At 42.9% G+C, this 25,605-nt stretch overlaps 1 protein-coding gene across 7 annotated transcripts in view; it reads right to left on the bottom strand.

Moving 5' to 3' along the window:
• The window catches only part of REEP1 (receptor accessory protein 1), a 70,153-nt gene extending 55,007 nt beyond the window's left edge, over positions 1-15,146 (bottom strand). For 6 of the 7 annotated variants that reach the window (XR_775037.1, XR_775035.1, XR_775036.1 and 3 more), the window contains exon 1: positions 15,024-15,135. Coding sequence is in view for 4 of the 7 variants with exons in the window: in XM_010577719.1 (XP_010576021.1) it covers positions 15,024-15,055 (32 nt within the window). In the remaining 3 variants the exon portion in view is untranslated. Of the gene's footprint in view, positions 1-15,023 lie in introns of all 7 variants that reach the window. The other variant, XM_010577756.1, reaches the window with a different exon arrangement.
• Between the last annotated feature and the right edge of the window lie 10,459 nt (positions 15,147-25,605).

Here is a 25,605-nt window from a genome sequence, read left to right on the forward strand (position 1 = left end):
GACAATCTCCACTGCAGTCCCTAAATTCATCCTTTAGAAGTTGAAGAATTGTATTTTCAGATTAAATGAAGAAAGATTAAATGAAACTGATTCTAAGAAGAGTTGTATTCAGCACTTTCAAAGGGTTCACCTATGTTAGTAACAGCACAAATACGCACCCCAGGATTCAGGAAGCTTTAATTTCTCTGACCTACTATACTAATTCTAAGAGGCTTTTCACAACTATAACTGAGTGCACAGCAGGACCCTAGGCACAGAAATATCAGCCCTCTGTAAGTCTTACCATCCTCAATTAGTTCTCTCCAAGCCTTCGGGAAATAGTTAAGTTCTTGTATCCCCATTTTACAGATCGGTTTCTCATAGGCCCAAATGGGTATTCCCCTGGTTGGACATTCATCACGCAGTGCTGACATGCAAAAGCTGCATCTGTTTTGCCTTTAACTTGCTGGGGTTGGGCAGAATATTGTCACTGTTTCTGGCTTGAAGCATACCAGCATACAGTGTGGGTGTACCAATATACTCTCAGGAGGAGATGCAGTTGCATAGCCTCTAAAATTCATGCCATTCCCAGAGTAACACTTGCATGTTGCCCAGAACCACAGCCCAAGTTAAAAATTTCTGACTTACAATTCACTTTGCAGGTGCGTGTGGCAGATATAACTCATGCAATTTGCACAGGATTCTAAAATATCTTTGGTTTTGCTCAGCAAAGATTATACATGTACAAATGTATACATAAAGACAGAAATCCTGGAATTTAGACATTTCCTCAGCACTCTGGGATGTTTCTTAAAATGCAAGGCTTCTCTTTTGAACTTTAGAATCTCTTTACATCTATTTAACTTTCCTACCTCATAATTCATCCCACAACTGAATATTCTGCTACAAGAACACAATTCTTTCCCTGCTCCGCCCAAATAATTTTATCTCATTAAATATCTCCAGGTTTTGTATTTCTTGACCAACATCCAATTTCTTCATTTAATTTCTGGTGTTCTCCTATCTTACCATAGCTTCTCCCTGAAGCTTAACAGGTTAAATGCTTCCCTGTTACACCAAGGACTCTAGATTTCAGTCCCTATAGTGTTTTAGTAAGTGAACTTTGGGTCTTTAACTAACGATAAGACAGAGGAAGGGGTTTCTTTTAGCTTTCACCAATTTTCATAGCACTACTACTATTCATCTGCATTACAGTTTTTAACAACCAGCTATTACCTAAAGCTCAGGAGAGACTTAATGGCAAGAACAGGTATCTATCTATTGAAGCATCTCACAGTACAGCACTTCATACTGACAGCTTCACAACATCAGCTGCAAATCATAGATTTTGGACAGAGAGATTCCTCGGGTAAAAATCTTTAGAGAAGCCTGAGACAACAGGCAGTTGTCAGAGATGACTAATATCTACAGGTTCCACTGACCACGCTGGAAATTAAATTATTTTCACCACTGGAAATCAGAAGCTTGGTCACAGCCCATGTAGAGCCAATGTGAGATCTGGAAATAGAAGTCACAATTTCCAGGCTATGTTTCTGTGCTAGCCTTTCTCACCTTCATCATTACACTTAGATGATCTTATTCTGTGAATAAAGCTTAGTATTGCAGTACTGCCAATTCTCACATTTCTTCATTTAATCTCATCAGGTGATTTCTTGGAAGTGATTATAGGAACATCTCAATTCAAAATAAATTCTCAGACTTAATGGTTTCTCAGAAAAGAGCATGCAAACAATCTTGCAGGTTCAGAGTACAAATCAAAAGATCGGATGCACAGAGAAATATATATATATGCACATATCATAAAAGTTGAGATTTTAAATCCAGCCTCACAATTTGGTGAAGAGGTTTGACTCAAGTTTTTTTAATGCCTCCAGACAGCAGCATTGCTACCCAGATAGTCAATCCTCATTCTGACAGAAGATGTCATGTTCCCATTTGCATTCAATTTTGATCTCTCTCAGACTTCTCATATCTTTCTGAATTTCAGGCTTTGGCTGAGAGCATTAGAGAGTAAAAGGGATAAGCCCTGCCACTCTCTTCTATTCTTTCCCCAAACACAAATGCATTCAGATCAGGGTCTGTGACACAGGCGTAGCTCCATTCTTACACTGTGAGGAATACCTCTCTGTTTCGGGCTTGGATAAAAAGCCAGTGCATTGTATAATTCAAAACAGTAAATCAGGCTTTGCCTCTTCTCTTTCTTTTGGCTTAGTGACTTCACCTCTTTTTCCTTCTCACGTTCTCTTACACACATACCTTGCAGCTGGCAGCTACTCAAAATATAAAATGAAATATAAACTGAGACTTAGGAGCCAGATGGAGACTTCACAGAAATAACTTCAGAGGAAAGCAAAGGGAAAGACAGCCAGTGCTTCCAAGTCCATTACAGAGATTTCTAAGCAAGCAGCTGCTTGAGAATGCAGCTTGTACTTTTTGTGGGAACACCCACACGGCCTGCTATCTTATGTATGCTTTTCCATCACTTCTTATTCATTGTAATACTGCTGGTTTAAATGCCACAGTCCAGTGCTTGTTCCCCTTCCCAGGCAAGAAGATTCACACAGAAGGATGACAGTGTTGCAAGTGCCACTCTCCAAAAACAAAGCATTGGTGTTTTGAAATGAAATGGTTAATTGTTTCAAACACAACACGTAGCTGTATAAAATGTGCCTTCAAAACTGGATCTTCACAGACGTCAGCCATTTATGGATTGACTGCCCAGGGTGAGGTTTCTTGGTTTCAAGAATACACCTAAAACACAATAGTGTTTGAATAGGGATCTGATTTGTTACAGCCAAGTATCTGCAGACCTCAGCAGAATAATAATTGAAAAAGAATGCTGAGCTATTCCAGTGACTGTATAGCACATCTGAGTACAAAAACCTCAGGACACACTATAGCAAAGAGAGGAAAAATATCTAATCTATAAGTAAATCCTTGTGGGGGTGGAGGCAGGGAAGAGAGAGAGAGATTTTAGAGTGGGTTTGCATGAGATTAACTATGAATCATACACAAACCACAAGGAAAGCAGACTGGTTCAGTTTCCAGTACCATGCAAAATCTGGCATAGTATTGATGTACTTAAAATGCATGTCCTGCCTCATGGACAACAGGCAAGATCTTTCACTCTGGCTGTATGCAGTCTCTTAACCAGCTTTGCTCATTCTGCAGTGGTATAGGAATAAACTGTAGAAATAGGCATAGGGTCTGTATCATCAGTCACATATGTCACATCCCCTTGGGCCCTGGAAATGGCTCTCAGCAAGCCCTTGGGATTCCCGATTCTGAAAAGCCCACAAAGCAGCACTGATTTAAGATAGCTAGGACCAGGGATGCAAGCTAAGAGCTAATGGTAGCAGGCCATGGTTAGCCAGCATGCTGCAATGTGCAACACCCTCTGTAACAGATCTTCACATAAAGGTACAGGGATGAAGCATGAGAGATGACAGTTTCCCCGTCTGACGCAACTAAAGTAGCTTTTAAAATATACGTGTTTGGGTGGTCTGCAATGAGGCATTAGGATTCTTTAGACTGAATCTAAAGAGAAGGTGGTCATGCTCTTCATCTTCAGCTTTCAGTACGTATTAACACTTACTAGAGAAAAGCTCAATAGTGAAGCTCAACAGAGAGCTCCAGATCCGAGGTCAGAGATGTCCTGATTACGGGCTTTGCGATGGCCCATTTGATTGGCTTTGGTTGCTGAAGGGCAGATAAAGCCATACTCTAATCTAGCGATGAAATTTCCAACATTAGACTGAAAGAAAGGATAAAGTAACTGTCCTGACTGAATCATGTCTTTGGGAGCCCTCCATGCTCAGTCTGTCCCCACTCAAAGGACAGTTTAACTTGAGGCCCACAATGAACGGAAGTCTCCTGTCATCTTGAACTGGCCAGTTTCTGTCCTATATATATTCATTTTTCTAGGATCCAGCTGGCACCCTCGACAAGGCCCTCACCATTCTGAGCTACAAACACAACCTTGGGACTCTGACCTGGGTATTTACACCACTCACTGACTTCAGCATAGCTGCACCAGTTAACACAACTTGAAGCTCTGGTATTGCCTTAGGGATGAGAAAATGATTGTGGTTTGCATTGAATCAGCATTTTCCAGCTATTTATTCCCCCTGTCTGCAGAACGTCTACTCTTGATCCTTCAGGTTTACCACAAGCCAGGACTGGGAATTTTTGTGGCAGTTCTTGTTAAAATTTGGCAACGCACCACTTACACCTACCAGTGACAAAACACAGAAGCTGCAATTATTCCAGATATGAACTAATTTTTTTTCCCTCATATGCTGTGGGTTTTTTCGTTAGAAGGTTACATCGAGAACTCTTCTATTAAATTCCATCTTTTCTGTTTGGATGATCACTTTTCATTTCACAAGGATTCTGTAAGGCTTTTTTGAGCATATAAAATGATACACTTATTTGATTGCTAGAGTAGAGAAAAAGAGTTGGTGCAATTCCTGTTGGATCTAAGAACCTCCAAATCTTCTAAGTGAATGTGTATTTACTCAATTATCTCTAAGTGTTCAGGTGCTAGACCATCATTACAAATTCCCATCTAACAGTCAGCTGTAACAGAACACACCACATAAAAAGATCTCAAAATGCTATCCAAATACTGATGAAACAAGCTTTATCTAATGCTGCGAGATGGACGACTACTAGCACAGACACAGGTATAGGCAGTAAAACACAGAGATTCTAGTAGGCCTGTTCAAAATTACCAGAGTAGTCTATGTTACAGATTCACAACAGTTATAGTTATATACATCTACAAATATGGATATATCTATGAGACAGAGTTGATATCCTGAGAAACAATCATTAGATCACAGTTTCTCCCTAAATCATTAGAGTCAGCAGGGGATTGGTTTGATTGATTGCATTCTGACAGCTATGAAAAGAGGTTTGCACAATATAACAAACATGAGAAAATTCCTACAACATTTATGCAGGAAACTATTTACTCTTATTTTGTTGTCTGTGTTTTTAAGGTATCTGTTTTAAATAACAGCTTCCTCTCTGCATTTGATCCTACAAGAAAGACCCTTTCTGTATATAGGACAGCAGAGTATGTTGCCATGGAAATTATTATGATCTACTTAAATTCAACAAATCCAGCCTTATGGGGTATATTCCCCAGAGTATCTCAATTTAATTATTAATGTTCTTTCTAAATAGCAACATCCTTCTGTTTTGACCAAAATCCTTATAAGCAGAGTGAAAACAATAAGCCTGGAAAGTTAAATCCTTTGTTCAGCTGCAAAACAGGTGCAATTAAACCAGGGAAGATGCAAACAGCCTCCAAGCTGCCCTGCCAATGTGCTTCAACTTGGACCTAGATGGATCATCTGGAAGGGAGAAAGTCTCATTCAGTGCCTGTGTCCATTACATCCCTGGCCTCTCTGCTGTGATTTCCAGCAAAAGTACCAGCTAGGATAGTGGCGGTTTTTTGCAGAGGGACATGTTCAATGGAATCTAAACACTGACCATCAATTCATTTCCATATAGTTGCCAGTCTTGCACTCATTCTCCAGCTGTGCAAGCCCAGTGAAACCACTCAATCTTTTCCCATTAAATATATCACTAAACACAAAGCCTTTTAGCCTCAGGGCAGCTCCAGCATCCATCTTTCTCCTCCAAGTGCCACCATGAATTCTGCAGGTAGATTTTAGGAGCCTGATGGTGTTATTCAGGCTGATCTAACACTGGGGATAGTTTCTTGTGGGTCACATAATATGAGTGGCTCAGAGGTCTAAGTTCAGACACGCACAGACACATGTCATCCCAAGGCCCCAGCAGAAGAGGCAGCAGGACAAACAGAAACCTTCCACAAGCAAGATGAAGTTCAAGAGCCTCAAACTGCTCATCCACAAAAGGGCCCAAGGCTGAGCATGGCCCAGAACAGCCCTGCGGGAACTGCCCAAGGCAGAACAGCAACCTTATCACTATGGCTGTTTAATGTGACCTGCAGTCTGAGTAAGCTCCTCTCCCCACATGCTTACAACAAGCATTAGGGCATTTGTGCCAAAGACATCAAGACAAAGGTAGCCATGAAATGTTGTGATGACAGGAGAAGGTCATCTTCCTGTGATTGCTCTGCTCTTAATCTTGACCAGGGGCTTCCCATCTATTCTTCCTAGAAGGGTATTTGTCATGAAATGCCATCTAAGATTCCTGGTTTCACTCCTCCATGAGTGCTTCTCAGGGACTGACAGGACAGCTCTGCTACAAAAGAGGCCAGTCTATGCAAAACATCCCAGAGAACCTCTGAACTTTTGACCATTGGCTTGGAAATTTCAGCTCAAAATTCATATTTACATTGCCCCTCCAATTCTACTCCAGAGGGCGTGCCGCATGGCCACATCAGGGTCTATCACATGTAAAGCAGACATGATAGTTTAGATGGACAGAAGTTATCACTAAGCCTATTTTACAGGTACCAAATTAAGAAAGAATAAATAACTTGCCCTCTTCCCACAGGGAGTTTGCAACACTGCTGAATCCAGGCAGCATTCTCATACAAAACCTGCAGCCCAAGTCCTTCCCTCCTCCCTTGTACGAGGCTGGTTATTGGTCATAAGCCTCCCTCCAAAACATGAGGCAAGAAATGTCTATCAGCTTTCAGCTTTCCTCTAAAAACACTTATTTAGAGGCTGGAAACAAGAAATAGAATGAGCTCAACTGAGCTGAATGAAAGGAAGCAACAGTATGAACTCAACGGAATAGAAATGCTTCTTGAGCATGAGCTGCAACTGTTTGTTGATGCTGACAGCATTGAATTGCTTAGTAGACTCAAAGGCAGGCTACACACATTGCCCTGGCATCCTTGGGACCCATCCAAAAAGGCACAAAATTCCAGACGTGAGGGGCATTCTTTCTAGCTCCTCACAAGTAGGTTCTTCAGTACTGGTTTTGTTGTCCTGTAGAATTTGCCATTTTGGAAGGCAAAAGATTACTGTTTGCTCCATGAGAGAGAAGAGGGAAAGACAGACTGCAGCTTTATTGACCAGTTGATTGATTCCTTCTTTGGAATTGGTTGGTTGTTTATTTATTAGCAATTAGCACATTAGCAGTAAGGGACACAGCAAGCAAGTAGGCAGCATTTGAAGAAACAAACCTTTACTAAGCATGACACCAGGCCAGCATTCCCAGCTGTCCCCCTGTTGCTCCCAAGAGTCAATCTCCAACTTGACAATTAATCCTCTGCCTCCATATAAATGTGTGTCCCTTTGGAAACAATCCTTGCTGTTCATTTCTACGCACCATTCAACCAACTTCTCTCCTTCTTCGGTACATCCCTGCCCTTCCTCTGGCTAGCCTGCAGGTCGCTGCTTTACCACCCATATCAAATTAAAATTCCTTGTCCTCCCCTTCTAGATCCTGCAAAATGTGTCTACAAGAAGAAAAAAAAAAAAGCAGGGTACCCTACTAAGGACACATGCCTGCTCTGAGGTCCGTATCAAAAGATGGAGTGGTTCTTGTACGAAGCTTGGGAAAGTACCACCCATGTTTCTAGTTCTGGCATGCCACTCCACATCTGGAGTGTCGTCCTGGGTCTTGCCTGCAGAATGAGCAGGCACGTCCTGTTATCTCAGTCCCTCTCTTCAGAAGCACACGTCGTGGAAAGATAAAACACAGTTTTCATTTTGTCGCTTCTTCTAGTTCATTCTCACCACTCTGCTCACCATCTGTTTTGCCTATAATTCGTCATTTTAAATTAGGAGCTCCTCAGAGCAGGAATCTTGTCTTACTACACGCATGTGAAATGCCAAAACAGAACACGAACACTGTACCAGTAATAGCGTCAAAAAGAAATTACCAGGGAGCACAGGATCAGTCTCAAATGATTCACCTAGAAGGCAGAGTTGCATTTATTCATACATTACTTATTTTTATATTACTAGAGAACTTAGGACAACCAACTAGAGACTAAACCCCATTGTCTAGGGTGCTGTAAAATCAAAAATACTAAATGAGACTTCCTGCCTAAAAGAGTTTACAATCGAAATAGCATACGAGTGATAACAAAAGTATGTGACTCCTTCCTCTGCAAAAAGCAGCATGTGATTAACTTCAACAAGACAGGTAATTTAAGTGAGATTTTGCCATACAAGTGTTTTGCTTGTAAAGAGCCCAACTACATGGATGCATCCCTCCACTAAGCCATTTAATCTCACAAGACCTACCTGGAAACTGCTGAATGGCCCTGATAAAGTCAAGTGGACAAGTCAACAAAAGGAAATCTAGACTCAGATCCTAGCTGCCTAATGAGGACATAGAAGAAACTTTCACATATAAAGGTTCTACAGCAATACAAACTGGCCAATACTTCTGCAGCACTCAACTCTTCATCCTACCTTTATGATTAGCCTGAAAGTTCCCAAGATACCACCTCTGTCTGCTGAAAGCATGGAAGCAGAAAGGCAAATGCACTGCTTAGTACCTAGAAGCAATTGCTCAAGAAGTAGGAGGCATGATTATATGTCCTCCTTTGTCTTCTTTGTACCAAGCATCTCCTCTTGACCAAACGGCTCTCTATGCAACACGTTACCTTTAATGGAAGCTCCTTAGAGATGTCTGTCTCTATTAACTGCAATAAGAGCATGAAAAAGTGTTTCTCAACCTTTCCTAATCACTGGACCACCTGACCCTTTGAAAGAAATATACAGCTCATTTTACATCCCACTGTTGCTTAAGGACAGATGACAAATAATAAGTCACGTGGAATTGGTAAAATGTTGAAATGTTAATATTTTACAAAACTGTAATTCAGTAGATATAGTTACAAAACTTGCAACTAAAAAAATGTGGTAAAATATAGTATCACCTGATTAAATCAATTAGTACATAACCAACAACTGCCTGTACGAGGATTTTGGTTTTAGAGCTGAAACATTTTCATGGATTGCCTGATGTTTTGTGGACTGTCAGCCATCTGTGGACCACAGGTTGAGTAACTTGGCTCTAAATGTCCCTGCTGGGACTAAATAACCAATTTTATGTAGTGTAATGCCCAACTTAGTAGCCTGAGTTAGGCAGTCTGGCTGTTGCATTCTGCTGTCTGTGACACTGACAACAGCACTGAGGACCTGAAAAGGAATGGGTCATTATTCAGAATACTTAAGCCTTTGGTTGTTCAACTGCTTCAACCAGCATCTATTCAAGTCTGTAGTTTTCTTCTACCCCTCTTACACTCATCATGAATCCATAAAATGAACCACAAACAGAATGCCCAACTCCTTTGATCAGATTCCCTTTCATTAACTTATCTACCAAGGAGCTTGGAGGAAATTTATTACCTGTTACCACCGGTTTTCTGTGGAATACTGGACACATCACTTGGTCTCCCTGTGCCTCAGCACCCTTACCAATACAATGGCAGTAAAAAGCATTCTGATGACACAATACTAAATTAATGCTTCAAAGTGCTTTAATACAGTGAAATGGAAAGGGTCCCACAAAGGCAAAATACTGTATTAAGGCAGCTGCAAAGGCCAAGCCTCTTAGCCGTATTCCACAACTTCTAGTTTGGTAAAACATGCTCCCTTACCAAACCAGCATTACATCTGCAGTGTATTCATGTGCATGCAAGAAAACCTTCCCCACTGGTGCTAAGAGCATTTCCAGCACATCTGTGCTTCTGCAGGAAAATCTGGGTCACGGTTGACAAAGCCGCAGGCAGCGTTATCCCCTGCAGTGTGATCAGCATGGTCACATTTCACATGAAGGGCAAAGCAAATGTCGCACCTGCGCTGGATGCTCCTCTGTCAGTTACTGTCACCAACAGGTTCTGCCCCCTCAGCAGAGCCGTAAAGGCTGCAGCAAAGATGCACGTGGTGGATGCCGGGCTGAGCTGGGAGCCGCAGAGACCACTTGCTCTTCATGCGAGGGAGAGCAGCAGTGCAAAACTGCAAGATCTGTTTCAGAGGGATTACACCACCTTATTGTATAGGTAACATTTCTTTGCAAATTCTGCATGTATGGCAGGGGGTCTGCCCTTCCCACTTCCCGAGCATGTAAAAGAGTCTGCTGCAAACTCATCCCCACAGCCTTAGCAGAGAGCTCAAGCCACACTAGGTCCATTGCTGTATGTTCACATGATTTCGCATCACTGGTGTTGAGGCCTATACAGGGCAATAAATACCAGAATCCTTCACATCACCTGCCAGCTCCAAGTAAATAATGTAGACTGTGAAGGACCTTCATATATGTGGTATACATCAACTGAGAGGCTAATGCCGACATATCAATAACCAAAAGCACAGGTCTGTGCTATGCCTTCATGAGAACAGCTCTTGCCCACTTGAGTAGATCCTGTCTCTGCCTGCCTCTAGTAAAGAGGATGCAAGTTATCCTTTTCTACCATCATATAATCTCTATTACATGACTTTTTTTTTTTCATTCATAAATATCTTCAGGCTTCCCATAAACATAATAAACAGGAGGAGGAAGGATCTGCTAAGTTTCTCTAAAATGGAAATTCATTACTGATGTAAGCAGTGCCTTTTGATTAAATCAATGTCTGACTCAGCAGCACTATGGATTTATACCAGCTAAGGATGGGGGTGGCCAATCTCACCTACCCTTGCTAAAATGGCATCACAGTAACCAAGAAAGAGAAAGCAGAGAAATTGTGACAAGGAAGGAAATTTCACTCATCAGTTTAAAGAATTCTTTGGTTCCTCTTTGTTTTTTTTCAGACCTACCTGCTTCCAGTGACAGCCAGAAGAAAGGATGCCTCTGATAAATCCCCAGATCCCTGTTACTTCCACACAGGGACGGGAATTCCCAGTGAACATCTGAGGCTGCGACCCTATTTCACATCAAACCCTGAGAGATCAGACAGGCCATTACTGATACTTTGATTTAAAAGAAAACAAATACTGGAAAAAAAGCATAATTAAGGATGGGTTTTTTCCACCATGAAGAACATATTTAACCATTTTATAATAATTTGTAATGCACTTCTAAGCTCCTCACAGCAGGAATTCAAATGCCTAAGTCACACAGTATCATCTCAACTATTGATGACCTGTCTGATCCAGTCTCATTTCTACGGACTTCTCCTTCCTCTGCCACATGTTCTAGATTGAAAGGCTTTCAACAGGCAGTGTGATGTGCCTAACTTTCAGAATTAGAGCCAAAACCTGTATTTCTGTTCTGCATGATCCCAAGCACAGAAAGCAAGTTCCGTGTTTCTGGGAAAAGAATAGCATTTCCCTGCAAATACAATAGGCTGCATTTATATATACCACTTTTAACTTCAAAATGCTTTTAGACAACAGCCAAAAGGTACAGCAGACCAGTAACCACCTAGGATTGCCAGTGCTATGCACTGTAGCTGAACTGGACTGCAATAACAAAGACATATCCCAAGTCCTTCTGCTAGAGTGGCCTCTACCACTTGAAGCAAAAAGAATCTCCTTCAAAATGAATAGCAATAAACTGTAGATGGTAGGACATGCCACTGATCCCTTCTGGTCTGCCTCAGGGAAGATAAATTCAGCACGGTTCATTACACTTCACAGATGAGGAAATTGAAATACAGGTGTTCTGGGATGTCCTTTCAGATTACTCACAGATGATGAATAAAAAAGGAGTTGTAATTAACCCATGAATAACAATGCTATCCCATTGCAGTTATTGTGAGAGACAAAGCAACGAATAACTCCAAGATGCAACAATCACAATTACAGTGATCCCAGACACCCCTTGGTGGAAAAGTCACCTGTAATCTACTACCATGAGAAAAAGAACATCCTGATTTTATTCTTGTTGAGGTAAGTGAAAAAACTACCTGGACTTTAGTTGGATGAGAATTGACCTCTTAAAGGAAAAAGATATCCAGGGACAGGATTATAATTTTGTTTCACATTTGTACAGTTCCAAGTGCAGATCCTGACAATAATAAAGTCTTCGACTTTAACACACAGCTACGGCAGTAGAAGATGCTACTCTGAGGTTTCTATCATTTCTCTTCTGGACGTTATCAGCACACAGCTCTGCAGGCAGAATAGAACAAGCCAGCACTCCAGACCAGCGTTAGCACAAAGTCCAAACACTAAAGCTGAAATTATGTAGGAGATGGTTTGCAGCATGCTGCCTGACCTCCCACTGAAGTGGGTGAGAAGTGCTCACACTCTTCTTCAGCAACACTTTGGAAACTGAAATTGCCAGGACAGTGACAACCAAATCAGGGATAACAGAAGCAACAAAGCACCCAAGAGCCAAAGCAAAGGTTTGCTTTTTGTTTTAAAGCCCTTTCTGTTAGCTGAGTCATATCAGACATAACATGGAGATCAGCAGAAGTCGTAAGAGCACAAAGCAATATTCATGGTGTGACTAAACCACAACACTTTCCTCATAATCCTTATCAAGTAGTAAGATTTGATGAAAAAACAACTAACTAGGCACAAGCAGGGGAAAAAAAAGCCCAACCAGGTGGCTATCCTACTTAGACCACAGCTGTCTGTACTGATGGATCAACTAGTGATACATAATAAGATGGGGAAATCAGATTAGATAGATTAAATCTTTGCCATGATCCTAATCTGAAGACCACTGTACACTGGGGAGTCAGCGAGCCACCTAACAGTTAACCTGCGTGGGTGCAGGCCCATGCTGTGCTGCATGTATAGCTTGGCCTTCTGGCCAGTGTTGTGCTGCACACACCCCTTGGATGCAGGATCAACTCATCTGGTTAATTGTAACAAAGGAGCCTGTAGGAATTTCACAGTGGTCACCAGCAATTAAACCACCTGCATGTCCTTGTTTGTCTTCATCTAAAAGTGCAGCAACAAGTTCTCTTGTGAACATCCTTTTCATTTGACAGTAGAAATGATAAATAGAATTGCCTTTTGTTTTGTTTTTAAAAAGAAAATAAAATAAGGGCTCAAAAGACCAAAATGCAAGCTAACCTTTCCACAGACAGATCTGTACGGTGTGCTACGCCCAGACTGGAGGGCTGTTCCATGTTAGGCAGCTCAGGGTTTCCAGCATCTGAAGGGATGTAAGATTATTTATACTCTCCTCTTTTTCTTTATAACGTTAGCTCTAGTAAATGGTATTTTAAGCAATACTCTACAGAGTCCGAGGTTCTTGCTGGGATCATAACAAACCAGCACTTCCTAGTGCAAAACATGCAAAGAAAGTGGGGATCAAGCTTGGCTTGCTGTAGGTTTCCTTGCAAAATTCTTTTTTAATTATTACTATGATTACTAAATTATTAATATTTACACTGTGTATTCAAATTGTTATTTGCTATTGAAATTCTAGTATAACAAGTAATTGGTACCACCCTCTACACAGCTGATTTCATACTGTGACATGCTATTCAGATAAATAAAGCTGAAGAGAATGGGAAGGTTTGTATGTTCAGCTAATTACCTGACTGCAGATGTCAACTGCTCTGTGTCCTGCCACTATCAGATTTTTACCCAGTCCATGTGTCTTAGATGAAACCACCCGTGTGTATATGCGTGTGCCGAGGCAAGTAAGTTAAACTACCATCTCTCTGTAGACATTCTTTGTTCCTGAAGATTAGCTGGGTTACACGATGACAGGTTTTTTCAAAGTGGATATTAGTCTAGTAGAGAAGAAAGAAAAGCAGCCTTGGACAATACACACTACATCTCACATTGCTGTCAAGAGATATCTGCACAGTTATACTGTTCAAATTAAATCATCTAAATATTTAACACGCTTTCCCAGAATGAAGTGCAAACCAAATAATGGCTAGCAACAGCTGCAGCTGAATCCAGATGATATACCTCCAGGGGCTAAATTCAACTCTGGAACCCCCCAAAATCTTCGTATCTGACAGCCACCCAAATTCTTAGTGATACAGAGAGATAGCTAAGATCAAGGTGAGTTTTCCTTTTGATGTTTTATCTCACTTGGCAAAAGAGGAGCCCTTGAAAACGCCTTTCTGGAACTATGCTGATGGTGCAACATCATGGCACATTTCTTTCAGACAAAGACAGTGACAGGCCCTTGCAGACCCTCTACAATAACTTAAGAGCACAACAGATGTTCTCCTGAGTCTGCAGCTATATGTACCAGACAGAGAAAACTGGCAAATGATTCATCTGATTCAGTGTACTAACCTTGACCAGCCACGTTTCCAGAAAGGAGACAGATCAGCCATCCTGCTGCCCCACCTTAAGCCTAAACACCCCCCACACACACCCCTGGGAATTTCCTTAGTGGCATCAAAAATGCCCTTTTCTCGCTGTATCTCTTCTCAGGTGGGGCAGATGAACATATACCTCACGCTTGCTCCTTTTTCCCCTGTTGCCTCCGAAGAATTTCCAGGGAATTTCTACACATATTCCCACCTACAGCACTTCCAGCCATGGAAAAGCCGTAGGACAAGTGCAAAGAGCCACACACTTCTCCTCCCAGGCTGACAGGTTAAAGGGAAATCGAGAACGTCTTTTGAGAGGGTGGGCGGCAAGTTGCAAAGAAGAACGAAATATTTGATATTTCTTTTACAAAAAAAGCGAGAAGAAAGCAGCGGTAGCGGCTGGGAGACCCCGCGGCCGCCTCTCCCACGCCCCCTCGCGAGTCCCAGCCAGCCGCGCCGAGCCCCGCTAACAAAGCGCCGCTGCCCAAATTCACGTCCATTTTCCCACCCGCTGATGCTCGATTCCCCCGGCGACCCCGAGCCGGTTCATCGCCGGATGCCAACCGTCCTCCTTCTCCCCTGTCACCTTGCGCTGTACAGCACGGCAGCATTTTGCCCTCCAACCCCCCCGGTAATTTTCCCACGCTGGAAAATACCGCTTGACCCACCTATTTTCTCCCTCACCCATCGAGCAGCCGAGCGCCCCATCCCTACCAACAACCTGCTAAATTTAGCCGAGTGGCCGCCACCGCGTATTCACAGCAGGGGCGAGCGGGACAGGCAGCAGGCGCGGTGCGGACACCGCACAGACACACACACGCACACCCCACAGGCAGGCAGGGACACGCCGACACACGCGTGCAGGTGCCGACCGGCAGCTACTCACACCACTAGCCTGGAGATGATCCATGAGACCATGGCGCTGCGTGCCGCAGGGCTGGCTCTCCCGGCAGGGAGGGCTCGCCCCGTCTCCTCGCCCGCCGCCGGCCGCCGCCCGAGTGAGCGGGGCGGGCGGCTCGGCCATCCGGCCCCGCAGCCTCAGCGCAGCCTCACTGGCGGCGCCGCCGCCGGCAGCCAACGCGCAGCCGGGCCCGGCCGCGGAGATTGGGCAGGGCCCGCGGCCGCCCCCCGCGGTGCTCGGCGCTGCGGGAGGAGGAGGAGGAGGAGGAGGAGCAGACCCCGCCGGCCTCCGCAGCGGGAGACCCCCGGGCGTACGGGGAGCGTGCGGAGGGAGGACGGGGAGAGGGCGGCGGCTGCGCCAGCCGGGAGGGGGTCCCTTCCCCGCGCTGCGGCATGGGGCAGACACGCGTCAGCTTCTGGACCGCCGCAGCCGAGCGGGCGGCGAAGCAAACCCTATCGACCGCTCATATCAAAGTAAGGGCAAAGCCGGGGCATGGTGTCGATGGGCGTCTCGGATATACGGGAAGAGACGGACCCCCCCTCCATGCCCCAAAGTTTCCAGGCACAAACGACAAGGGTATTATATTAGCTGCCCCATCCCGCTGAATTCCCGTCGCTGTCAGTGATGACAGCCAGCAATCTCTCCTCCACGTTAGTGTTCGTTAGGGGGTGTCAAGGCTATCAAGTCCAATTTCCACGAGGGACATTTGCCCACACGCAAAACAACAGATGTTGGCTCGACCTGTAGGTTGTTCTTCCCTAAGTTTCCTTTGGGTTCTTCTTCTTTTCCTTTGCTACGTTGGCAGATGCCAAATGTGATTAGACTGCCAGAAATCATCTCCCACTGCTTTGGTTTTTTTCTTCTATCAGAAGCACACACGCCCACGGGAATTCACGATGTGTTTTAGTCTTGCGGCAATCTTTAGATCTCAAGCTTGCCATCATGAGACCAGCCCCAAGCTTCACTTGGAGGCTGCTCCATGGAGCAGTTGGCCCGGTTTCAGGCGTTAGGGCCAGGGTTCCAGCCACCCTGGCTGCTCTGCAGGATCCCTGCCTCCACACCCGACACATTGTTCTTTTCTAGGACTGTGCATCTGCAGTGAATTTTTCCTGTCATTCTGAGACAGCATAGCTGAAAGAGGCTGACATTCCCTAATGTATTGTAACCTGTGAGGAACTCTTCTAGGGAGAGACGGAACATTTCAAACCAGAGGCAGCAGAGCTAGGAGCTGATCACAGACCTCTCCAGTCCCAGGGGGCACAGCCATCCTCACACTCCTGTCCATTTCCACAGGAGGATGATCATCACACGACATCCAGCCCTTACCTAACACCTTCCTTCTGCTCAGCTCAAAGTCCTCCATAACAGGATCGTCTTTTATTATGTAGGCTCTCTGGATCTGGTCCCCAGAAAACCAATAACACCCACAGTCTTCAGCTAAAGCTGCAGGTATAGACATGCATGTAGTTAAAGTTCAGCACCTCTAAAAATTATCTTCTAGGGGGAGCATCTACATGGCCGCATTGCTCTTCTCTCTGCAGTGGGTCTGTTCCTCCACCAGAGGGAACTTCCACATCACGCTGTGACCTGTAACAAGCTGTCACCTCCTCACCGACCTCCCTGGGTTACAGCCGCATTTCCTTTACAAACACCGGTATTTTCTGGTTACAGACAGGCTGTGAACCACAGCTGGAGGCACGGGGCCACCACCAAACATTCCTGCCTCGGGGACTGCAAGGACCTACAGTGGCAGCATCGCTCCAGCCAGCATTTTGACTGCTATACAAGCACCACAAAGACAGGACTGGGTGGTCTGTTGTAACAAGCAAGTGTAAATTAATTGTCTTCTCCAGACAAGATTGCTCTTTGGAAGAACTGCCTTCTCTCCAAAAGAAGCCATTAGGCCATCTAGCCCAAACTCTCAAGGCAGTGAATCATCCTGTGGCTGTCTTGCTTGTGTATCATAGCCAAATAAGTACTTGGAGATCCGTTAGCCAAGATTTTTCATGTATCACGATTATTTAGTGTGAGATTTTAGACTGCATGTTGGCAGACACTTCACAACATTATTACAGTTAATTATGTGATATTACCAAGTATAAGGCACAGATCTCTCTGCATGAATATTTGTGTAACCACCGCAGTACACAGAACTTGCCACTTAGTACTTGCTGCATATTTCAAGCATAGAAAAATGGACCAACAGGAGAAGATACCAGGTCATAAAGAGAGATAACACAGAGGACAAAACCCAAAGCTGCAGCAAAACATTTTAGCGCCCAGAGCATAACTCAGCCTCATGCCCTCTTGGCTCCTGCCAACCTCTTCCAGCTCACCATGTTCCCTGCAACTCCTGCTAGTCACCATCACTACTGACCTGCAGCTCTCTTTTCTGGGCAGCAACCATCAGAAAGGCTTGAAGATATTTTCTTCTGCTTGGCAGCTCTCTCTGACAGGGGTAAGCAGAACACGGGACCCCCCACACACACACCCCCCTTATGCTGCTGCTTTGTACACAACTGACACAATCACCACCTGATGATTGTTGACTGATCTTAAGCCTCAAATGTACACAGATAGTTAACAAGATAGGTCTGGTGATGGAAAACCTAAGGAGCCTGTCAATGTGAATGCAGGGAGCTTTACTTAAATAGCTATTTGGTAAACAGAGGGTGAAGGGGAGAAATTCAGCTCCACTGAGTCATCAGTGGAGGGGTTACAATGCCCCCTACTTACTCTTCATGGGCTGTGTCTTAGGATAGCAGTCATATAGCCCTGTGACTGTAAGCTTGGCATATGACAACCCAAACATCCTGGGAAGAGGCTTTTCTTGAAGAAAGCCTTTCATTTGCTATTAAACCATCTGATCCAGTCTATAAAGAAATAATGGAGAGACACAAGAAGAGTTAAAGCTGTAGGGACAGATATGAATTAATTTACACAGCCAGCTCAGCAGAGACACCACCCAATGCTAGTGGAACATGTTGGAACAGCTTTAGCAGTGGAAGAATGTCAGGCAGTGAAAAATCCTATGTAGATTTCACCATGAGATGGCTTGATCTCTGTTTCCCAAATAACAAAAACCCCCAGCTTTGTTAATGAAGGCAGAGCCACCACCCTTGCCCTAAATACTATGCAGCCTTCTCCTAGCAACTACTTTTCCTGAGCAGTTCACAGCCATGGAAAAGTCAGACCCCCCAACAGCTCTATCATAATCAGACTCATTCCTCTTTGGCCCCAGGGAGGGGGGATGTCAGCCTCACAGCTGAACAACATCTGCCAAGCCAAGACTTCTCAGACCAAGAAGAGTGACTGATACATACGCACAGGGCACTCTGTTACCACATCTAGAAAAGGTCAGGAAGTAGTAGCAAGTGCAGACAACTCTTTTCAAGAAGGCATGTCCTCCAATGGATCAAACCTACATGAGAGGTACTTCAGCACAGCTTGAGAAGAACAGACAACCTAGCTAGGAATTGTCCCCAGGTATAGAGAAAAACATCAGGAAAAACTGATATCAGGAAAAAAAGTAAATAAATAAACATTGGTGATGTTTAGGTGCTGAAGTTCATGTGGAGAAAACAAAACAACAAAATGAATATAAAAATAAATAAAATACACATGCAATAGCAACAGTGCACACATACTGTATAGTATTGTTACAGTACCTAAAAGGTATCAGGAGAAGAAAGATTGATCAGGAAATAGATATTCTGCATCCCATTAAGGAAAATATATACACACACAAACACATAGATACATATGCTCAGCCCCTTGGAAGAGAAATGTTTGGTCTTCCACCCACTGGAAGAAAATGGGTGATCTCTTGCATTTATCTCCTGACTTCTACTTGGGAAGCAAAAGAAAAAACAACTCAACAAAACCCTGAAAATTTAATGTGGCCATTTAGAGCGAAAATCCAGGAAGAATGAAGCTCCTGAATACAGTAATGAAAAATGTCCATTTCTAAAACTACAGCTTTACTAACAGATACGGACTAGATAGGAAAAGGTTAATGCTACTCTAGGGGGAGTATTGTTGAAGTACGTGGAGACAGTAAGCATTTCCTGGCTGCCTTTTCCATCTTTATTATTGAATTACTTGCTTCAGAGCTATGACCATTAGCAAAGAGAGATTAAGAAATGCCTATTTTGACTCAAAAGTGGTGTGGTCTGGCATTTGAGCTGGGAAATGTGACTGCTGAGAAGCACCCTTCATTCTCAGTGAGTCACTACAAAAGCTTGGGGAAAACATGGGGACCAGCATGCTTGAATGTATCATTTGGCTTTAGGTAACCAAAATGGGACAGCTTAGCCCCAAATATTCTAATACAAAGCTCTGCAGTACAGAGATCAGTCACTGGTACTCAGTATCTCCAAATATTAAGCTCTGAATACCTCAAATAGTGTGTCAAAAGTGTCTTCTGAGAAGTCTGTTCTTTGCCTCCCATATCTCCTTCTGTAACTTACATGATACAAGATGCTTCTGCCTTGGAATAAATCCACGTCTTAGATTAACTCATTAGTGGCTGTGAGGCATTTGCAGACCCTCCAGCTCCATGGGAAATTATCCCAGTTCAGCATGTTTCCCACTCTACTATTTCAGAATGAAGAAAATGCTTGGATTACAGCATTTTATAAATTGATGGAAAAAGAACTGTATCTTAGACTGGAACTTACTTTTTCAGCTTTAAAAGCCAATAAAGACATTAATAAATTACCACTATTATTACAGTACTTCTGACACTCAGATTAGTTTTCTTGTCCCTTGTTACCTGCTACCATCTTTCCACCTCAGCCTAGTCACACACAACCATCAGGTCTATTCCATGTCTCCAAATGATCTGCCTATCACTGTTTACATCCTAAACACCCTGCTATGGACAGCTTACAACAGAAATGTAAAAAGAAAGGAAACAGTTCAATAAAAGAATTATGTGTCAGCAAAAAAAATAGTTATCAGAAAACAGATTGTTGGAAGACAAATCTTCTAGATCAAATTGTATAGCCTCCTGGTATAGCAGGTAAGAAGAGACACTGCCTCCTCTGAGGGATGTGACATTCAACCCCCTTATTTTTATGAAGCACTTCTACCCCATCCCTGCCAGACAAGAACCTACTTACATATCTGATAAAGACCGCAAACAAAGAGGAAGACATGCTGCTCAGGTATCTTGGCTGGATGCTGGGAGAATGTCAACTTGGGATTCCCTATAGCAGGTTCAGATCCTCACCATCTTCCTCTTGAGGCTTTTCTTCTTCATGAACACTAGCTCTCTGAATGTCTGCTGGAGTGAAAAGGCAAGCACAACAGAGATGTTCCCTCTGTTAAGGAAAGGAAACTTCTAAAAGAAGAACTGCAAGGGTGACTTCTAATAATAAGGCATACTCTCAAGACTGGAAACCAGCAGCAAGACCAAGCCTATTCTAGCTTTAAAACAGGACATTTAATCATTCTGAAGAAGGAAAAGGAAAGGGACACTTCCTGGGCAAACTGCTGTGGATGATGCATACTGAATCAAGACCAGGGGAGGGTTACTCTTTAAATTTGCTGATGTGCCTCTCTGGCCCCTAATTATCAGCTACCGCCAGGGAGGTGATACTAAAGATGCACAGAGCTTTGGTCTGATCCTGTGTATCAATTCTTATATTCTTGCATTGGAATTATGGTCTTTTTTGAATTTTATTACTGTATAGTGTTTAACAATGACTACAATGCAATAGTAAATGTACTAAAGGATGACTTGACCGTGTTCTTGCCCTTAAAGCAGACAGAGAGAAAGGAGGAAGGTAATTAAGTGCTAGTATGAACATGGCATCCGCTAAAGAGGGATGTTGAGAGAAATATGGTCAGTGCATGGCCTTGAGGTTTCACTGAGGCGCCATGCAGATGGGAATGCTAAAAGCAACAAAAGGCTGTAAATAGTGAGTGAAAGGGGCCTCTCTCATGAGCAGAAGAGAGAAGGTTTCCTTCAAGGAAACAGAGAAGGAATGCGGAGGAGGCTATCCATAGCCCTAATTATGTTAGGGGAAAGCTAAAGAACCACTGCCAACTGGTCTTAGCAGCATCTAGAGACAGGCTGTCTTCACAGACTGATGTAATAAAAAAATTGAACGCACTAAGAGAGGAAAGCAAAGCGGGCTTCTTTGCTATCCCTTTCTGAACCACCTTTAACCAACCAATTCGGTATTACAGGCACTGCTGTGTTTAGCAGTATCCTGTATATAGGTGTAACTACTAAGCAATTACTACACTACTGTGGCTTTGTAAAAATGTGCTTTAATAACTGTATAAGTGCTACTTCACGGTAAGTTTTAATAAAAAGTTGCTATTGACCTTCAGGATCAATTTAAATCCCAGCACAAACCAGGACGTGGCAACTACAGATTTCAATTTTGCGCAGAGCCCCGAGGGAGGCAGAAGGAAACTAGCTGCACTGGCACACCTGGCAAAGATGCCCTCCCATAGGAGCAGCTCAGGAGTACTTGCAAGTGAGCAGCAACCTCACTGTGAGTGTACTCATTTTTCCAGGGGTTTTCCCATACTTCTACCAGGGCTTTCCTCCTCCTCCCATATGCCACAACATACCTGCCTCTCCCATGTGTGTCCTGTTCTGTTCCTCTCAAGGTGTGTAAACCACCCACTGCTTTATAATTGCTTTCTCCTCAGTTATAAATGCAAAGAGAAATGCTGAGTGTCAAAACATGGGACGTATTAAAGATACTGATTCTCATACTACGTATAGTCATGAACATGAAATTCCACCACACTAAGCTAGTTCCAGTTCTATTTAATTCTGGAAAAAGTAAAAAGGATGCCAGGGAAAATATGCCTCTTTATATGGACAAGTTATATAACTAATTTTTTTCTCTGCAGTCAGGGTGTATGAAAAACTTGCAGTATCATCCTGCTTCTCTCTCTCATTGTGTGGCAGCAACAACAAGAATTGTCTTCCCAGGGACAAAAAAGGCTGAGCTCCAAAATTGAAATGGGAAAAAAAGCAGGATCCAAACAAACAACTTTAGAGGCTTCAGGAAAAAGACAAAGGGGGAAAAAAAAGAAAAAAAAAAAGAAAGAAAAATACACCCAATGTGGTAAGAGTTTTCAAGTTACCTTCTATTGGCTATTTATAGAGTACCCCATCTCTATAAACGTTGCTCCCTTTTGAAGACTTAAAATGTCTCACTTCAATGCCACTGTTAATGAGACCAGATAACGGTTTCTTGGCTAGCACCCACTTACAACTTACAAAGGTCAGAGTGAGTGGTGCGGGAATAGCATATAGAGCGCTCCCAACATTTGGTACTAGGAAGTGATAATATTCTAACACATTTCTGAATGATGCATGTCTGATCGAGGAAAGTGGCAATAGTTTTTCTCCACAAATAGTGATCCAGTCTAACTGCTTAGCACAAGATTTGAAAAGGCTACAGCCAAAAATGGAAATTCGGACTCCTAGAAGTCTATACTTCAACACCACAAACTACTTTATAAAGGTAATGAAGAGAAAAAAAGACAACAGCCAACTGCTTAAAAAAAAAAAAAAACAACAAAAAAACAAGCCTTTGTGCTCAATCTCCCTTCTCCATATCAGTCTCCAGCCAGAAAACTGCAAGTTCCAACCTCTCAAGCTGCTAAGAGAAGCTTTTGCAAGCATGTATTCTCCCTCTCTCTCCCTCCACACTCCAATAAGAGACTCTTAATTGCAATGTTTGCAGGTGATGGAGTGTTTTCTATACTCTCTTATCTCTCAGACCCCATTTCAGCCATCCTCTGTTGAAAATACTTCCAACATCTATTAGAGCTCAGAGATTGTCCAAGTGCCACTGAAATGAAATGGACAAAATAAAGCCAGTGAATAGCACTGCCAACAGGAGGATTGTGAAAGTATATCTATATCCCATGAGAAGTGTGCCAAGGCCAGCGAATCATACGGTCTTCCCAGAACTACCCTGAAACCAGTTAGGGCACTGATAAAGGTGTTGCTGTAGCAACAGAGAGCTTACTCTGAGACAGCTACACAAGTATGTCCTCAGTAGCCAGGGGGTGATTTTCAATTCATGCTGAGCTCCTTGCTGCTGAGGCTACACCTGACTTTGTAGAACACTGAATAATTTAGGTTGGAAGTAGCCTGTGGAAGTCATCGGGTCCAAACTCTAGCTCAAAGCAGGGCCAACTTTGAAGTTGCATTACACTAGGGAGGGCCTTGTCTCCAGCTAATATTTTATAAAGTAGTCTAGACATGACTTTGTGAGCTGTGGCTGTTACAGCGTAGTGGGACATGAGATAGTTTTAACCTTACATCAGCTCTGCAGAACTGGTGTGGTAGGCAGAGACCTGAAGCTGTCTTAGCACTGAAGTTGTCTTCCCTGGTGCCAGCAGCACAGCAGCTATCAGAGCGCTGTGCAATAGGTTGTGTTACAAACCTCTTACTGGTAACGACCAGGTCAAGACATTGTTCTTTTGAATGGAAAACTGGTTCTGCAGAAGTCAAGCACATTCCTTTTATTCACTATTGGCAAGAGGATTTCAAACCCTGGTTTGGGGCTACAGTAAACACATGGTGGGCAGCTGCAGCCATTACTTAAGAGTTAATCCCTGTAATATCCTTTGTTAATCTAACTACAATGATCAAGTGGTATGGAACATATTCAACATACCCATAGGGTGTATGTTAGATTAACAGGATTACCTGATGATGGTAATACTACTCTGTATTTATTCAGCACTTCTCTGAAGAACAGAAGGTACTTTTTAAAGGTGGGTAAATATTTGTTAATCCCAGAGAGGAAAATATAATTGTAAAGAGGTTAAGTAATAATGCCAGTTCCACACAGTGAACCAGTAGCAATATTCCTAGACACCTGCTCTAACACAGCATTTCTTAAGCCATCGGTTCATATGACCTGCTCATAAAGTCCTAACAATTACAGCACACCCTGGTTTCTTTTGCTAACAGTCTGCTTATAAAGCAACATTTCTAATACTAGTTAAACCTCCATTTTCTCAATTCACTTTTTGCTAACTTTGAAAGAGTCTATCCAAAATATATTTGGGGAGCAAGCATATAGGTTATGATGGTAAACCTAGAAAAGGTACCACAGCACATTTAACATACTGTGCTATGGAATAGCCACATGCAAACATTCAGAACTGTATCTTTTATACCCTGTGCTCATAAATGATTATTTTACATTCCTTGTGTGCGAACAATAGATGTATTTAAAGCACTCTGATAAAATAATGAACTTTAAGAACAAAGCTTTCTTTTTTCCCCTCTTTAAAAGACCCTTTACGGTCACCACCAATTCCTGTGGTTCCTGCCTTTAGACATTATTCTTCTAATGTTCATAAGGTCAGTTGTACCACTGGAAACCTGTGAAACCTGAACATACACTGTACTGCTTATTAGCTCATTAGCACCTCACACTAGCATTCACTCCCAGTAGCTTTCGATAAAGAAAAAAAAATTAATTCAATGCCTAACTAATTTGGGCAACAATGTGCAAGCCAAAGAGTAGCACAGACATCATCCCACCCTACATTTGTATCTAGTTCGGCATTTACTCTAAAAGAAAGGGTGGAACATAGGTCAATAATCAGGGACCTCTACAGCAAACGAGCAAGATCAGACATCTCTGAGGGATAATTTGTCCCACTTATTCTAGACACCTATTTTAGTATGAATTTCCTTCTGATGATGCTTCTCTTCGTTCCCTGCAGAGTAAGCCTAGACAATGAGATGCCTGCTGGTGGATGAAGTTCATTAAATGCATTTTTTTTTTTGTATTGGCAGTTTGTGACCTACATGTTATACAAAGTGAGTGAGACACATCCTACCTCTGCTGCAACCAGAGGCATAATGCTAATCACCTCAGTGGTGTGAGTCAGGGAAACTAACACCTGACATACAATCATGCCTTCTAAAATTCAAAGTCCTCCAATGATCTGCTGAATTTTTTTTCCAACATTGCATTTATAAAATCCCTTTCAGCTTTGCCAATTATTTCAATCACCAAAAATATTTTTCTATTTGCTTTTGAAACAAATCCATCTCCAGCCAGCCCAAGGTAGACATACAGGTTTTAAGCTACTCCTCATTGTTTATGTGTCCAAGTTTGTTGGACAAGAGAGACAGCTTGTAGTAACTTGGCTGTGCCTTTTATATTCTCATTAGAAAACTGCAGCTGTAAATTTTATTCTGTGATAATTTGTGCATAGGAAATAGGAGTAAGAAGCAGCACTAGAAACCTATGCTGCAGCACAAGTGCCTCTGCAAATGGCACTGGAAAATGTCATTTCCATTTTTTGGACAACTGCAGTTAGGTAATTACACTATTTAGGGCATTAGATACTGGGAAGCAAGAAAAGAACTTTTCCCTTCTTATGCTTTTTAGAAGAGATGAGAGACAAGACAGATTGCAATCTTCCTCTTATGAGGAGACAAGGCTGACATATGATCTCTTAAAAAAATCAGCCGATGAAATTCCTGGTTTCACTGGAGTCAGGAATTTGCTTTAGAACTACTGTTTTAATTTTAGGCACAAACCTCTACTGCTGAAGTCTA

The sequence above is a fragment of the Haliaeetus leucocephalus genome, unplaced genomic scaffold (assembly GCF_000737465.1).
Source record: "Haliaeetus leucocephalus isolate CR32 unplaced genomic scaffold, Haliaeetus_leucocephalus-4.0 Scaffold51, whole genome shotgun sequence".
In the NCBI taxonomy this organism is placed as follows: domain Eukaryota; kingdom Metazoa; phylum Chordata; class Aves; order Accipitriformes; family Accipitridae; genus Haliaeetus; species Haliaeetus leucocephalus.